An 18,206-nucleotide genomic window follows, 5' to 3' on the forward strand; every position below is an offset into this window, starting at 1 on the left:
CAGTGACCTTGCAGATCTTGGAGAAGTGGTGGCCAGTGGAGTTAAAGATGGGAGTGCACAGACAGATAAGAGTGTGCCGATGTTCTTAATGGGTTAATTAATGTGCTTTATGACTTTGCACATGCTCAGTAGCATTTGTTTGCCATTTTTTGATGGGTAAGCTGAAATGTTGGAACAGGGGAAAACTGGGCACATAATTTCCCTATGAGGTTTCCTGCTGGGTCTCCTAAAGTAGACTAGCGCCCTCCGGCGCCCCTGAAAAATATTCTCTGCTGGTGTTCTGACTTTCTATCATACCCGTCGAGGGATCATACATTTTCTTCTGTGCTTGCGCAACCTCCTTAATTTACTGCACAGTGCATGCAAAGCACCGCCCCCAGCATATGGGGTTATTAGTTGCCTACACGGAAAGGGGCGGGGGGGGGGGTGTTATAAGTAGCCCACAGGGGAAAGGTTCTGTTTGAGGGTAGTGGCAGGTCAGGTCATACTAGCATACAGGTATACTATTTCGTCAATGTTTGCTACTTTGTTGGAAAATCCCCATGGAAGCGCTTGCCTGTCTGCTGGCATTATTGCAGAGAGGTGCAGTAGAAACACAATAGTGATAAGAAAAACAGACTTTTAATGCATGCAGATTATGAAATGATCAGGAAAAAAAACTGTTCAGGGGATTGGGGGTGTCAATGCCCAGGACTGTTAAGTCGATACAAAAATCATACGACTCCAACTCCTCAGTTTATGAAACTGACTCCGACTTCAGGTACCCAAAATTGCTCTGACTCCACAGCCCAGTCAGGGCTATGGAGCGAGTACAAAAATCATCAGACTCCTACTCCTCAGTTTATGAAACCACCGACTCCAGGTACCCAAAACTGCTTAGACTCCACAGCCCTTGCAGGACAATGGACTGGATACAAAAATAATCTGACTCTTCAGTTTATGAAACCGACTCTAGGTACTCAAAATTGCTCCGACTCCTCGACTCCGAATCCACAGCCCAGTCAAACCTATGGTGTGGGTACAAAAATCATCCAAGTCCTCAGTTTATGAAACCACGGACCCTAAGAACCCAAAAATGTCCCCGACTCCCCTGTCAATGACACTTACACCCCTTTCACAATGGTGTGGTATTTTTACCGCACCCCGCCACAGGGCAATGAAAGTCTATGGAGACTTTTATACTGCCATGGTACGGCGTGATGCTATGGAAGTGACGTTTTACCGCATTCCAGATGCTAGGAAAAAAAATATGTTACCTCACGGATCTGCGTCGCCCTGCATCGGACCAGAAGTCATGTTACTCTATGGCGTTGCGGGGATTTTAAAAATGTCATCGCAGCGTTACTGCGCGCATGCACGGAAGTGTATTTTAACAAAACGCTTCCGTGCACTTCCGCAAGTAATGACCGCAAGCGCATGTCACTTCCTGCTTGGCTGGTGGTCAGACAGAACACCGCATACCATGCGGCATTTCCTGAAGGCCTGTTGCCAGATTACAGTGTGAAACCAGCCTAAATCAATCACTGCTTAATCAATCATTGGTGACCCCAGCTGCTCCAGCAACACATGCCAGTCACTCACTGTTGCTTTAAGTCCTGCAGTCACACATAGACACTATATACAACCCTCTGTCTATACTGTACATACACAGCACTAGGCCTATAATGTACATACATAACCCTCTGCCTGTAATGTACATACACAGCACTAGGCCCATAGTCACTTCACGGGAGTCACTTGTAAGTGTTGTTGACATTCACTCACTTCTGCTCCACGCACAGACGCAGAGCCTGACAGGCTTCAGCAGCGGATAGGTGGGCGGCGGTCACATGACTCGGACACGTCATGCAGGTCCTCTAGCCTAAGCCCAGTAGCCCACTAGGATTCAGCACAGCATCTCATCTGTACTGGTTTACTTTTCTGTTCCCACCGGGGCCTTCAGCAGCGGCTCTACGCCTGCCCAGCCCCCAACATGGCTGAGGAGGCGGATGTGGACATTGAGGGGGATGCGGCGGACAGCGACAGAGGGTGAGGCTCTCCAATCACTGGATATGGGTCTTGTTGTGATGATGCTGGTTGTTGAATGGCTGGCAGCTATTCACCAGGCTTTGCCTTGCAACAAGCCTTGCGTAATAGAAGCTGCATGTATGATTACATTATAAACAGTGTGGGAAGTGCAGCTCCAGCAATACTGTTGGTTAATGGAGTTATCACTCTAAGGACCAATGGGGTGGCTTGAAAGGAGGGGGTGGGGGTCATGGTAAAGAAACTTTAGGTTTGAACTCCATCCCAATCAGTAGCTGATACCCCCTTTTCTCACAAGAAATCTTTACCTTTTCTTCAATAGATCATCATGGCTGATATTGTGATGGAACCCCTTCCACAGTGTGATGTCATGGCCTGACAGTTTGCTGTCTGTGAACCTCATTGCATTATGGCAAATAACAGATTTTTTTTTCGTGTGTCCCCTCCCCTCCATGTGGTCAGTTGCGGGCAAACATTTCACCAGAACATAAACGCAATGCGGGCAAACATTTCACCAGAACATAAACGCAATGCGGGCAAACATTTCACCAGAACATAAACGCAATGCGGGCAAACATTTCACCAGAACATAAACGCAATGCGGGCAAACATTTCACCAGAACATAAACGCAATGCGGGCAAACATTTCACCAGAACATAAACGCAATGCGGGCAAACATTTCACCAGAACATAAACGCAATGCGGGCAAACATTTCACCAGAAAAGAAATGCAATGCAGGCAAACATTTCACCAGAAAAGAAACGCAATGCAGGCAAACATTTCACCAGAAAAGAAAAGCAATGCGGGTAAACATTTCACCTGGAAAAGAAAGCATTTACTCACCTGGCAGAAGTCTCCGGCCTCTGGCGCGCTGCTCCCAGGACCACCGTCCTCCTGCTCGTCTCCCGCACTGACAGGGCTATGGCAAGATGGCGCCCGAAGCCCTGTACTGGAGACACAAATAGTCTCCAGTACAGGGCTTCGGCAACCATCTTGCCGTAGCCCTGCTCGCCTGCCGGTGTCGGAACAGACACCGGAAGAAGCAGGAGACTGGAGTGGGGCTGCGGGCAATGAACTGGCACGACCTCTATAGACGCCGCTGCCAGTTCATAAGGATAGAGTGGCCAGAGTCCCGAGGCCGGGACGTCCCGCTGCTGAAAGCGGGACGTTTCCCGGGACCTCATGCAGCCTGGGACAGCGGACCCCGAATCCGGGACGCGACCCGAGCAATCCGGGACGCGACCCGAGCAATCCGGGACGTCTGGTCACTCTACTATAAGACTACTTTTTAACCCTTGAAAATCTTCTGAAAAGTCTGGGGTCATCTTATATTAGAGTGACCAGATTTTTGTTGGTACAACCTGGGATGAGGGGGGGAGGGGCAGAAAAATGGGTGTGGTCATGACATTGTATGGGCGGAGCTAACATAATCATGCAATAAAGTGACCAGAGTCCAGAGGCTGGGACTTTCCGCTGCTAAAAGCGGGACGTTTCCCGGGACCTCATGCTGCCTGGGAAAGCGGAGCCCGAATCCGGGACGCGTCGCAGGCAATCCGGGACGTCTGGTCACTCTACTTATATGCCGGGTGTCATTGATGCCGAGTGATACACCCTATCCTGTTACCGCCTCTCAGATCTCACTGCTGAGGACTGTTGTGAAGCGGCGCATCTGAGAGGCAGAGAAGGAGGTAAATAGGATACAAGGGTGGGCCAGACGGGTGAAAGAGGCGTGTTTTATGGGCACAGCGTGATCTATTTTTCCATACCTCTCTGATAAATGTTTATTTGGTGAGCGTTGGGAGAGGGGTAGTCTTATACGGCGAGTATATCCCAAACTCTATATTTTAACTGGAAAAGTTGAGGGGTCGTCTTATACGCCCAGTCGTCTTATACACCAGAATATACGGTGTATATACAGTATATATATATAGAGAGAGAGAGCAAAACTGGTTGTAGGCTCTACTATTTCGTGCCATCTTTTAATAGGCCACCATTACATGCCCCCATTCTGTGCATTGCATCCCCTCTTCCTTATTCATCTCCCATTTTTTTCATCCCCAGAGTATGTTTCCCTGTTTTTTTTAGATGAGACATAAGGACACCTTTTAGACACACACTGCTGGTCATACATACCATGAAGCATTCATCTGTAAACAATGTATTTTCATTATTCAAACCACACTTCATCTGTCCCTCTTTCCTCCCTATTTGTCCCTCTTTCAGGACTTTGTCCCTCTTTCTATCTAAATATATGTATTTCCCTACTGAAAAAAATGTGTTTAATTGCCTTTAAACTTTATTCTCATCTTTTAAATTGATATAGTTCTTATATAAATGTTGATATGAAGGAAAATGCACCAGGATAGAAAGGACCAGTGTGGTTTAAATGATAAACCAACATATTTTTCTTATGAAATCTTTTTGGTATGAGTGACTATGGGTGTGCCAGGGTCGTGATTAGGGGTGTGGCAGGGGCGTGGCTTAATTGTCCATTTTTCTCATCTCAAGAAGTTGGGAGGTATGTACTTATAATGGTGCTGGGCCAGGACCTGGACGGTTACTATATCAGAGTTTACTAGAAGAGATTATACTGTATAAGAAATATGCACTGAACACCATCAGTCATTCTTGGATAGATAAAGCAATTTACAGTAATGTGTTTAAAGAGAACCAGAAGTGAGATGTATATGGAGGTTGCCATATTTATTTATTTTTAAATAATACCAGTTGCCTGGCTGTCCAGCTGAACCTCTGCCTCTAATACTTTTAGCAATAGACCCTGAACAAGCATGACGATCAGGGGTTTCTGACTGACATCTGACTGATTTAGTCAAGTTTGTTTCAGGTGTTGTGATTCAGACACTACTGCAGACAAAGAGATCAGCAGGACTGCCAGCCACCTGGTTTTGTTTAAAAGCAAATACATATGTCAGCTTCCATATCCTACAGGTTCCCATAAAACTATGTCTGTGCAGTTTCCAAAGGTGCCCACTTATGATCCAATCTTACCACTTCTATGTAATATGAGGAACAGCCTAAATTATGTATTCAATATATTCACTCAGATTACCCTTCTACCGCACATATTTGGTAAGATTGGACACAAATATTGGATCATTAGTGGCCACCATAAGAGGGCAAATACCCTGCCACTGAGATGTGCCATAAGTGACCACTTATCAGAGCTACTAATAGACTGTTATGGTCTGGGGTTCGCTGGCCAATGGCAGAGCCAGATCATCCGCAAGGCAAACCTAGGCAGCTGCACCAAATCTTACTACAAAAGCCAGGTGACCATCAGCGGTGGGCAAAAACTGCTATCTTGCCAAAGGCTTCATTTCATCTTGATCCTTTTCTGGCCAATGGAGGATGCGGAGTGTATCTGACTGACATGCTATGCATGACTACCAGGCACTGCGTTTCCTCTCTCATGGCCCGCATGATACCAGACTGTATAATGGACAATTACTGGCCTCTGATGCACTCAGCATCACTGATTAGATGCTCTGGTTTTCCTGTTTGAAATTCCTTTCCTTCCAACTATTTGGAAAAAAGGCTCATTTTTTGATACCAAGAAGAAAAAGCAAATGAACATAGGCCTCTAATTGGCCGCCAGTTGTGACTCCCAGCCCTGACAGGAAAATAAAAAGGAAGAAAGCGCTTGCTCTGGCTTGAAAACCTGTAGTAAAGAAAAAAAGTACAATTATTAGGCATCTTTCACACCTGACACAATTTCTGTGCAAATTGCGTTTTTTGCGTATTTACATTTGCCGCATACCTAATGCAAGTCAGTGGCATCACATTGGACATGCGTTGTGTGAATTTTCGCATTCCAATATTCTGTAGAAAAAACTGCCTACATGCTTGCTTCTTCTACACAATGGACATGCACGTCGTATATAATTCAAAATGTGAAAATGTAAAAGCGAATTTTAGTTGATAATAAATATATATATATATATATATATATATATATATATATATATATATATATATATATATATATATATATATAATCATTTACATTAACTTCCTTGGTGTGCATGGGAACATCAGAATGCGAAAATTTGCATAAAACACAGCTTAGGAGTCTTTTAGTTAATCAATTGGCCAAAAAATGATACTGTATAAATAGAGGTGGCCTTGTTATTCACTGGTGTAACAATAGGGGATGCGACCCCCCCCCCTCACCTCGGGCTCTCCTCTCAGCGCTCCCCCTCCTGCAATCATTGGTGGTGTTCGTGGCAGCAGCGGCGGTGGCGGCAGGATGAATACATTACCTCCTTCTCGCCCGAGCTCTTCCGTTCTCTAAGTGCTTCATTCAACTTCTTGTGTAAACAGGAAGTTGCACTTAAAGAACTAAGAGCTCCGGCGAGAAAGAGGTAATGAGTCATCCTGCCGCCACCGCCGCTGCTGCCACAAACACCACCAATGATTGCAGGAGGGGGAGCGCTGAGAGGAGAGCCCGAGGTGAGGGAGGGGGGGAATTTCCCCCCCTCCCCACCGATCTGCCACACTCTCCTCTTATGCTGCGACCCCTGCTGCCCCCCAAAAGTCCCCGAGCGGGCCCTGGGGGGGGGGGATAATTTTTTTCCTTTCATGTTGTCACCCTTCATAGGCTAAATTAGGCCTGCAGTGTCCGTGAAGGGTATTGCTGGCAGGAAGCCACTTGTGTGCACTAAAATGCCTCCCTTCAGGATCAGCACAAACGGGATACAGCCCCAGGGGAACACATTTTAGATGGACGGGTCCCTTTCTGTCTGCAGAAATCGATAGCATGGATTGATTTCATCTGGAAAACGTTTCAAATTATGATCGGACAGCCATATTATGGCATCGATCTCTAGCAGATTTAATCATAATGATCGAATCTGCCAGGTAACATTGATAAGTGTATGGGCACCTTATTCCCTGCAGATAACATGAACATCTTTGGCCAAAAGATTGTAAGCCTGCCCACCAACGCCAAGGTAGACTCCTCTCGGACAGGTCCTACACTACACTACGCTACCCTACTCTAATAGATGCTAGTCATCTTTTACCTTGTGTTTTTTTTTTTTTTTTTGTAAAAAGTATTTGTATATTCTATTCTGGGGCATGATTAGCTGTGTGCCTTTACTGTGTCTCTGTGATGTTCCATTTCTGAAATATTCCCTCTTCCTCTGTGAAGATCAGATTACTAAAGAAAGTGGACTTCACAGAGACAAATGTAAATAGCTAATTATGATTCATAGGAAAATAGCATGTTTACTTTGTTTGATGTCCCATTTCTCAGGAATTCCCACTTCCTCCTGCAGGCTAGCAGAAAATGGGAATATCTGCAGAATGGGACTTCACAGACACTAAACAAAGGTAACCATGCTTCAGATGAGAACATACAAATACTGTTATCTAACACTACATCTCCCAACCTGTATGCCCTACCCTATCACTACAGTCACTGTGAGTCTGTCTAATAATTCATCTCCTAACCAGTATGCCCTACCCTATCACTACAGTCACTGTGAGTTAGTCTATCCCAACATCTCCCAACCTGTATGCCCTACCCTATCACTACAGTCACTGTGAGTCTTTCTATCCCTTCATCTCCTAACCAGTATGCCCTACCCTATCACTGCAGTCACTGTGAGTCTGTCTATCCCTTCATCTCCTAACCAGTATGCCCTACCCTATCACTACAGTCACTCAGTGAGTGTGTGTCTGTGTGCGTCACTCTACTTCAGTCAGGGTATGTCATTCAGTCGGTGTAAGTCTGTATGCCTGGCTGTGTGAAGGTGGGCAATCATCATTAGACATTTGTAATAATTTAGACATTTGTTTGTATGGACAAATTGACAAAATCTATTAAAAATTAGGTCATTCTCACATAATTTTTTTTATCAATATATGAATCAGACATTAGTTAAGAAAGTTATTTCTTTTCCTGATTACCCAGGGGTGCAGGGGTCACCCGCCAGTTTGTGCAGGGTGGTACTCAGATAAAGGATCAATATTAGGGGGATATCGATCGTTTATCTGATCTCCAAAAATATCTAATAGTGTATGCCCAGCTTCATTGTGAACCCTGATTTGTCATTTGGTCAGTCTGTCAGTACAAACCTAATACACATTATTTATAAAAACAAACAAAAGAATGTTCAGGGTAAGGGAGAGAAGAGGAATTTTTTTTTTGCATTTTTGTTTACTTCTTTTTTTTGGGGGGGGGGGGGGGCTACAACAACAAAAAAGTAAAAATAAAGAAGAAGGTTATTGCCCTAAGGCCCCGCTCACAGTGGTCAGTTGCGTTGCAGAATAATTGCTAAATAATTCTGCATGTCAGCTCACTGCCCATACAATTCTATGGGGCTGTTCACAGTACTGCGTTGTAACAGATCACTTTATTCCAACTCTATGCATGCAAGCTTTGTATTAAAGTCTATGGCCAGTCTCCATTGCAGCTCACAGTAATCATAACACATTATAACACATGCATTATGCAACTGACCACTGTGAACCTAGCCTGAGTGAAGGATAATACTCACCTAGCATGTTTATTAGATACTCACCTAGTTTTTTTTTTTTTTTAGATACTTACCCATACTATTTTATAGATACTCACCTAGCTTTGTTTTTTTTAGATACTTACCCAGACTGTTTTATAGATACTCACCTAGCTTTGTTTTTTTTAGATACTTACCCAGACTGTTTTATAGATACTCACCTAGTTTTGGTTTTTTAGATACTTACCCGGACTGTTTTATAGATACTCACCTAGTTTTGGTTTTTTAGATACTTACCCAGACTGTTTTATAGATACTTACCTAGCTTTGTTTTTTTTGTAGATACTTACCCAGACTGTTTTATAGATACTTACCTAGCTTTGATTTTTTTGTAGATACTTACCCAGACTGTTTTATAGATACTCACCTAGTTTTTTTTTTTTTTTTTTTTGATACTTACCCAGAATGTTTTATAGATACTCACCTAGTTTTTTTTTTTTTTTTAGATACTTACCCAGACTATTTTGTAGATACTTACCTAGCTTTGATTTTTTGTAGATACTTACCCAGACTGTTTTGTAGATACTCACCTAGTTTTTTTTTTTTTTTTTTTTTTTTAGATACTTACCCAGAATGTTTTATAGATACTCACCTAGTTTTGGTTTTTTAGATACTTACCCAGACTGTTTTATAGATACTCACCTAGTTTTGTTTTTTTAGATACTTACCCAGACTGTTTTATAGATACTTACCTAGCTTTGTTTTTTTTGTAGATACTTACCCAGACTGTTTTATAGATACTTACCTAGCTTTGATTTTTTGTAGATACTTACCCAGACTGTTTTATAGATACTCACCTAGTTTTTTTTTATTTTTTTTAGATACTTACCCAGACTGTTTTGTAGATACTTACCTAGCTTTGATTTTTTGTAGATACTTACCCAGACTGTTTTATAGATACTCACCTAGTTTTTTTTTTGTTTTTTGTTTTTTTTTTTAGATACTTACCCAGACTGTTTTATAGATACTCACCTAGTTTTTTTTTTTTTTTTTAGATACTTACCCAGAATGTTTTATAGATACTCACCTAGTTTTGGTTTTTTAGATACTTACCCAGACTGTTTTATAGATACTCACCTAGTTTTTTGTTTTTTTTTTAGATACTTACCCAGACTGTTTTATAGATACTCACCTAGTTGTTTTTTTTTTTTTTAGATACTTACCCAGACTGTTTTATAGATACTCACCTAGTTTTTTTTTTTTTTTTAGATACTTACCCAGACTGTTTTGTAGATACTCACCTAGCTTTGATTTTTGTAGATACTTACCCAGACTGTTTTATAGATACTCACCTAGTTTTTTTTTTTTTTTTAGTTCCTCTCCAGACTGTTTTATAGATACTTACCTAGCTTTGATTTTTTGTAGATACTTACCCAGACTGTTTTATAGATACTCACCTAGCTTTGTATTTAGATACTTTCCTAGCCTGTTTATTAGGCTGCTTGTAGAGGGGTGTTTAAGCTGAGCTGGATGCTTCAGCATGGAGACAGAGGCGATTAGGATGTTGGAGTGGAGCGGATAGATGTTTGCAGCGTGGAAGCAGAAGGTATGGCTTGGGTCGGGTGGACAATCCTTCTTACATGTAAATCATCACTAACCCAGGATGATGCCATTATAAACTATTTTCATTTATACATTTGATGGTATAGAAAAAAAATTGAACCCCCCCAAGAAAAAAATTAGGGCATTAGCAAATGAATTCCACCTGCCGGTTAGTTATTAAGCGGCTAGTTCATTAATAAGCGGCTAGTGGCTTTCATTTGCTAGCATGGCATCTCATTCCTGAGTTAGTAAAGATTAACATGTTAGGTGAATAGTCAGCTACTACTTACGTAACCGGTGACTGTATCATTGCAGAGATGCTAGTGTTGCAGGTGATGGGAGGCAAGCAATGCAATGGAGAATCCACTCTAGCTTCAGGGCTTCCATTTAAAAGGTTTCACTGAAGGTTGTCCTGCTGGTTTGTAATCCTTGGGAAATTCAGTTATCTTCCTGTTGGTGAAGCACTGCAGCAGATGCGGTCTCATAAGTTGCTTGTTGTACACACACTCCGGGTTCCCATCTGCTGCCAGCAGCTCGTAGGCATTTGCAATGCAATGGATGACGCAGTCTTTGTTGGTGCTTGATTGTTGGTCCACCGCTAGATACTCCATGTTTTTTGTTGGGTCCTTCATGTAGTTTTTGTAGCTGTCTTTTATCTGCCTGATGGCCATACTTCCAAAAGCCATGGCCTTGTAGCTGTCTGCAACCACCACCTTTGTACCTTCACATGCGGTGACAAATCCATGCTGATGTTGGCAATCCACGTGGAACTGAACAGTGGGCACTGTTCTGGGTCTGACCGGAAAGCACACTGCTCTGATGCAAGGAAGACCAGTCGCATCCTGGAACTGTTGTCTCAAGAGTTTCACAGCTGCCTCTAACACTGCGCAGCGGAGCATCCCAGTGCCTTGGAGATGCATCTTGTCCTCCATGGTCAGCCGCAGGTCTGGCAGCCAGGGCTTTGGACCCCTCCGTCTTCTTTTCTTCGCCCTCTGCTTCCCTGTTGCGGCCTGGCTGCTGACAGCCGGCCCTCCTCTGCTCCTCTTCTTCCCCCTCCTCCTCGATGATCCCTGCCCATGGCTTGGGCCTGGTCCAGTCATCATGATGTCCTATTCAGTCCTCTTGTCAGGTTTTTCTTCTTCCAAAAGCCTTTTTTTTCTTCTAAAATATAAATTCAGCTGGAGACTCGCAAACTGCTGCAGTTTCCAATGGCATTTAACTGACTAATGACTTCCAACTGCCATCTCTGGCAGTTGAGCTCATGCCATCTCCGGCAGTTGAGCTCATGCCAGTGGTCTCATGCAGGCATTTTTTGAATCCTGGTCAGTTGGGAGCCATGAGGATGATCTCATGCAGGCATTTTTTTTAAGCCTAGTCAGTTGGGAGATGGCTCATATGTCCAAATACTACTAATTCCTTACGTTTCCTCTACTGTTTACAAATTATGAACATCTTTTTATCCAATTTTGTTAATAACTGTATTATAATTTTGGCTATAATTGTAATTAATGTATATTGGAAAACATTAGCTGTTATCTTGATTTATGGCAGGTGCACACTTAGCAGAAATGCTAGCGGTGCGGAAAATGCTGTGTTTTGCTGCTAATGGAAGTCTATGGGCAGCAGGAAAAACGCATATAAAAAAACGCATTTGCATTTTCTAACGCCTTTCAAAAAAATGCATGTTTTGTTGCATAATATTAAAAAACGCATCAAAAATGCACATAATGAAAGTCAGTGAAAACACAATGGTATGCATTAATCATGCGTTTTTATATGCGTTTTTTGTTATTGTTTTGTGATGTATTTCCGCTTCCTGTTGTCTTCCTAGTTATTTGCTTAAAACGCAATTGGAAAAAGCATGAAAAATGCATACAAAACGCATATGTGTTTTGTATATGCAAAACGCAAACGCATCGAAACGCACGCAAAACGCTTGAAAAACGCATCTGCGTTAAAAAAAAACCGCTAACTCAAACGCACCAAAAATGCAGTAAAAACTCAGCAAAAACGCACACAAAAACCCCCCGAATGTGATATAAAACGCGACCTTTCATGTTATGTTATCTGTGCATCCAGCCTATATCAGTTTTCAGTAGAGTAGCAATAGAGGATGCAGAGATTGTGACCATACCGGGTCTCAGTATTAGCTCTCTATTGGTCCTGTGCTGGTAATATTCTCTTCTATAGATGCTTCAAATAGTAGTAATTAATTAATTAGTAGATGCTTTCATTAAAGTGGACCTGAACTCAGAACTCCTCTCTGCTCTAAAAGATACACAATAGCATAATAACCTTTAACCTTCCTCGGGGTAAGCCGCGCAGGAGGTTTTCTCCGGCCCTGCTCGGCCGATTTTCTTAATTTTTTTTTTTTTTTGCTGGATGCAGCTAGCACTTTGCTAGCTGCGCCAGCACACTGATCGCCGCCGCCCCGCGCTCAGACCCTGTGCCGCAGCCCCCCCCCCCCGACCCGTGCGCTGCCTGGCCAATCAGTGCCAGGCAGCGCCGAGGGGTGGATTGGGACTCCCAATGACGTCACGACGTCGGTGACGTCATCCCGCCCCGTCGCCATGGCGACGGGGAAGCCCTCCAGGAAATCCCGTTCTTTGAACGGGATTTCCTGATCGAAGCGGGCGGGGGGATGCCGCTGAGCAGCGGCTATCATGTAGCGAGCCCTGGGCTCGCTACATGATTTAAAAAAAAAAAACTGCCGCGCTGCCTCCTGGCGGAATTTTTCATACCGCCAGGAGGGTTAAACAAAAACATTTCTTTGTTACAGCTGATACAAATCTTAAAATAAATCAGCACAGTTTCTACTTCCTGATTCATGGAAGCAGACATATTGTTTACAGCCTGTACTTTCAAATGGGCTTATCTGCTTGCTCTATAGGGCATGCTCTATAGGCAGTAGCAGTGTTAGGAAGACTTGCCTAAGGTCTCCTACTGAATAGGTGCTGGCTTACTGAACAGACAGACAGAGCTGAGATTTGAACTATGGTCTCCTGTGTCAGAGGCAGAGCCCTTAACAATTACACCATGCAGCCACTGCTTACAGATATGTAGCCAGACATGGCCTTCTCTTTTGTGTTCAACAGTTGTCCAAAGAGAACCCCAGATAGCCAGGTAGATTCATCTCTCTCTCTCTTCCTAACACTGCTACTGCCTATAGAGCATGCCCTAGTGGCTGCAGCTCTGGTGCTTTGAGTCCGCCAGGAGAAAAGTGTGATATAAATGTTATTTGTCTTGTCTACTTTTTCTCTTGTATTGAGCATAAATGGTAATTTTTAGGCCAGCTTCAATTGGTACAGTGGTTAGGGTGCATGCCCACCACACAGTGAGACCCAGGTTCAAATCTCAGCCAATGTGAGTTGGCTTTTATGCTGCAAATCCTTAAAGGGAACCTAAACGGAGAAGGATATGGATTTTTCCTTTTTAAAATAATACCAGTTGCCTGAATCGCCTGCTGATCCTGTGTCTCTAATACTTTTAGCCACAGCCCCTGAACAAGCATGCAGATCAGGTGCTCTGACTGAAGTCAGACTGAATTGGCTGCATACTTGTTTCAGGGTGTGATTCAGCCACTATTGCAGTCACAAAGATCAGCTGGACTGCCAGGCAACTGGTATTGTTTACAGGAAACATCCATATCACTCTGTTAAGGTTCCCTTTAAGCAACCTGTTTCTATTGCATTGAGCATAAATGGTAAATTTTAGGACAGCTTCACTTACTACTGTAGTGGTACAGTGGTTAGGGTGACTTGCCCACCACACAATGAGATCTGGGTTCGATTCCCAGCCATGGTATGATGTATACTGTTTATTAAAATAGTATAATTCCCTGGCAGAAGAGACCCTCCTCCCTCCGGTAGGAGGGAGGAGGGAATGGGTAGAAGGGAGGAGGGAGGTGGGAGGAGACCCACAAGAGGCTAATTAAAATCTCCCTAGCAGAGTGTGTAGCAGCTGTCCCATAACTAATTAGTGTAGGCAGACAACTGAGTCAAATGGTATAAGGACCTTGCTTGGAAGAGGGAGGGTGGGTGGGCTTACAGCCGTGAGACCAGTGTGTTTGGCAATAATATGTCTGCTGACAGTGATATGGAGGGTCAAAGTTTTGCTCAATAGAGCATTATGGGGGCGAATAAAACTTCCGCAAAAGTTCGCCTGATGCAGGCGAACGCGAACCCCCAAAGTTCGCCTGGAACCGTTCGCAGGCGAGCCGTTCGCGACATCTCTACTTATAAACCATGATAAAATCCCTGACTGAGCATTCAGTCTGGCTTTGCTATAATGACTCAGCTATGATTCCTGAGCAGAGCCAGCAGGGGGCAGACTTGGGCTTGAAAAGACTCCAGAGAACACAGACTGAGCTATAAATATTCCTGAGCAAAGCCAGACTGAATGCTCAGTCGGGGATTTTATCAGGGTTGATAAGAAGCAAGCTGTGCAGTGCAGAATGAAACAGAAAGCAGGGTAGGTGTTTTCTCTGTTTCCGCTGATATATTTGGTAAAATACATGAGGGTGCTTTCTCTCTGGTTCTCTTTAAAGAGACTCCGTAACAAAAATTGCATCCTGTTTTTTATCATCCTACAAGTTAAAAAAACTATTCTAATGTATTCTGGCTTACTGCAGCAGGTTCTACTATCACCATCTCTGTAATAAATCAACTTATCTCTCTCTTGTCAGACTTGTCAGCCTGTGTCTGGAAGGCTGCCAAGTTCTTCAGTGTTGTGGTTCTGTGATGCATCTCCCCCCTCCAGGCCCCTCTCTGCACACTGCCTGTGTATTATTTAGATTAGGGCAGCTTCTCTCTTATCTTTTACAAGCTGGATAAATCCTCCTCTGAGCTGGCTGGGCTTTCACATACTGAGGAATTACATACAGGCAGAGCTGTCTGCACTCTGCAGGAAGAAACAGCACTTCAGTGGAAGATAGCTGCAGGGGGAAAGAAACACACAAATGATCTCTTGAGATTCAAAAGGAAGGGTGTATACAGCCTGCTTGTGTATGAATGTATTTTCTATGTGTGGACATACTGTACATCAACCTACTTCCTGTTTTGGTGGCCATTTTGTTTGTTTATAAACAAGCTTTTTAAAACTGTTTTTAACCACTTTTAATGCGCCGAGGAGCGGCGAAATTGTGACAGAGGGTAATAGGAGATCTCCCCTAACGCACTGGTATGTTTACTTTTGTGCGATTTTAACAATACAGATTCTCTTTAACAATGAGTAAACACTAAATAATCCATAAATGAATATTGTAAACCATAAGCAATTTTATTCATTATTTTTACTACAGTTCCTCTTTAAAAGTGGCTATGTTACCCCACACCATAGAAAGTAAAGACATTGGAAGGCCTTCTTTCTAGTAGCTGTGTGTTTGTTTTATTTTTGTACGTATATTAGACTGACAGCTCTTGATAATCAATGCTGTGGGTTCACATTTAATGTGTTTGTACTAGGAAAGAAATAAAAGGTTGCGGTGTGCAGTTTTTTTTTTTATGTACCTGTTGCTTGTAGTTTAAATTATAACCTCCTGTTGCTGCAGATGTGTGCATTCTTATATAATACATGCATGGTAGAACATGCATAATACAGAAATGAGTACATATTGAGGTGTCACTGTGTGAGTTGGCACACACTTCTGTGATATAGGGGTTGATTCATCTACACTAAAGTGCTCACATAGCGTGAGATGAATTGAGCGCTACGCATAATGCTTTCATTGTAGCATGTGCTGTTAAGATATGCTCGCTCGTGATAGTTCAATACTACGACCGCAATACTTGAGTAGTGTGCCGGCTACTATGTTAATTGACGTAGTAGCAGCCACGTTAGTCAAGTATCGTTGTCGCAGTACTACACTATTGCAAGTATTTCACACGTACTTTAACAGTGCACGCTGAAAGGCAAATGCAGGGGGGGATTGCAGCTGCCCAGAATCCCCCCTCAGACCAGGACCGGTGCAGTGTCTGGGGACAGGCAAAAGCTGAGATACCAGAATATCTGCAGGCACCCTGCAAATTATAGCACTGCCCCCTGTCTTTCCCTGCTACAGTAGACTTTGGATGGAGCAGCAGCATCTGTACAGAACATGGAGCAGCTCTGGGAAACTTAACAGAGTCAGGTATGCGCACAGCTCTGTGCCCTGCTGTGTGAATGCTTCACTATCCTCTTCATTAGCAATGTCGGCTGTCCTCATTATTATCTGTATCCAAACTACTCCTGATCGATCCCATTGTCGATGAGGAGCTGATCGGACATTTAGGAAATAATCGTCAGATCCTACCATATTATTATACTGTATTGTGCAGGGCTGAGGGAGTCCTTTCAGGAATCCCCCCCCCACTTGACAATCCTTGGTTTGCCCCTGCTGCATGTAGCGTGCACACACTCAATATAACTCGTGCTATGTGAGCCTGTTAATGTTAATGAATCAATGCCATATTGCTGCATGTGATATTATTAATTACCATATTTATATAGCGCTGACATCTTCTGCAGCGCTGTACAAAGTATATTGTCTTTGTCACTGTCCCTCAGAGGGGCTCACAATTAGTCATTTGTGCATTGTAGCCTAGGGACAATTTTTATGGGGAAGCCAAGTAACTTATCTGTATGTTTTTGGGGTGTGGGAGGAAACAGGAGTGCAAGGGGGAAACCCACGCAGACACAGGGAGAACATACAAACTGTGCAGATAGTGCCCTGGCTGGGATTGGAGCCGGGGACCCAGCGCTGTAAGGTGAGAATGCTATCCACTACACCCCCCTCGCTGACCAGTAATTTGTAATAAAAGCCCTACTTAGTGCGAGCTATCAAACAATCTAATCTTCACTTATCTCTATAAAAAAAGATTAATGTATTTATTCTGTTTATAGAACCTATGAAGACCTGAGTGCTGGTTTTATTCCAGATCACTATCTGGATTCCATGTGGAAGAGTGCCGATGCCCTGACTGTGAGTCGTTTCTTAGCAGATTATTATTTCCTTTCATTTTGATTTCCACATGTCTGCTTTTATTTGTGTATTGGTTCAACTTTTTACCCGGTACTGAAAAGATTTAAAGTGGACCTGTAGTCAGGATGAAAAAAGTAAGATACTTAACTCAGTAAGGGCTCGTTCACACCTAGGGCGCTTTGCATTTTTTTTAAGCGCCGGCGATTTTCAAAATTGCCCTAAAAGCGCTTGTGCAATGATTCCCTATGAAAGAGTTCACATCTGAGCGGTTTGTTTCTGATCCGCTCAGCAAAGTGCTGCCTATACCATTTTTATTTTTTGGGGAGAAAAAAGGAAAAATCGAGAGCCCCCGATAGTGTGATATTGTTGGTATAGTAATTCTGAAAATTAGTGAAAATATACTCACAATTGAAGGTTGCCAAGTTAGGCAACCACTTATATCGCAGACGGGGAGATTAGGCCTGTCCCCGCTCAGGCTAAAAAGTCGCTCTCTGCGTAGAAGAAGAAAAAGGGTGTCCACACCCATCCACCAGGTGGATATCACGTAACAAGGAAAACAGAGGCGCCAAAAGAGTACTACATTTTTATTTTTTGTTTTGTTACAGTGGAAGGTAACGTATAGGAAAAACGCAAAACGCTCAGAAAATCGTTTTGTGCGGTCGATTGCCTTCTCGCTTTTATGAATTGTATTTATTGATTTCCGGGTGAAAGAGTTCACTTCCTGAAATCGCTCTGCAAAAGTGCAAAAACTTTTCACTCTGAAAAAGGAACAATGCACCCCAAATAGTATTGGGTAAAAGTGGGTAAACAACTGGTGAGAGCATCTCCAGATTGGTCAGTCCAGTAGGGTGTTCCTGGTATGCAGTGGTTTGTGCCTTCCGCTAGTGGCCCAAGGAAGGACAGCTGGTGAACCAGTGGCAGGGTGATGGGCACCCAAAGCTCAATAAGATCAGCAAAGCTGAATACTTACCACCCAACATAGGAAGATGGATCCAGAGACGTCTCCCTGAAGACGAGCGCTCCCCGATCCATCTTCCTGCCGGCGGGTATGCGGACGTCTTGTGACAGCACATGACAGGCACGAACAAGACTTCAATCAATCGCGGTACTTTGCGTGGGAGTCGACCGGGATCTTAAACA

The 18,206-nt window shown here is 43.4% G+C and overlaps 1 protein-coding gene across 1 annotated transcript in view; it reads left to right on the forward strand.

Moving 5' to 3' along the window:
• Positions 1-1,933: 1,933 nt before the first annotated feature.
• MYSM1 (Myb like, SWIRM and MPN domains 1) overlaps positions 1,934-18,206 on the forward strand; it is an 83,299-nt gene continuing 67,026 nt past the window's right edge. Inside the window, exons 1-2 of the mRNA XM_068242065.1 lie at positions 1,934-2,028; positions 16,988-17,066. Of these exons, the coding sequence (XP_068098166.1) occupies positions 1,973-2,028; positions 16,988-17,066 (135 nt within the window). The 5' untranslated portion in view covers positions 1,934-1,972. The remainder of the gene's footprint in view (positions 2,029-16,987; positions 17,067-18,206) is intronic.

The sequence above is a fragment of the Hyperolius riggenbachi genome, chromosome 6 (assembly GCF_040937935.1).
Source record: "Hyperolius riggenbachi isolate aHypRig1 chromosome 6, aHypRig1.pri, whole genome shotgun sequence".
Lineage (NCBI taxonomy): Eukaryota > Metazoa > Chordata > Amphibia > Anura > Hyperoliidae > Hyperolius > Hyperolius riggenbachi.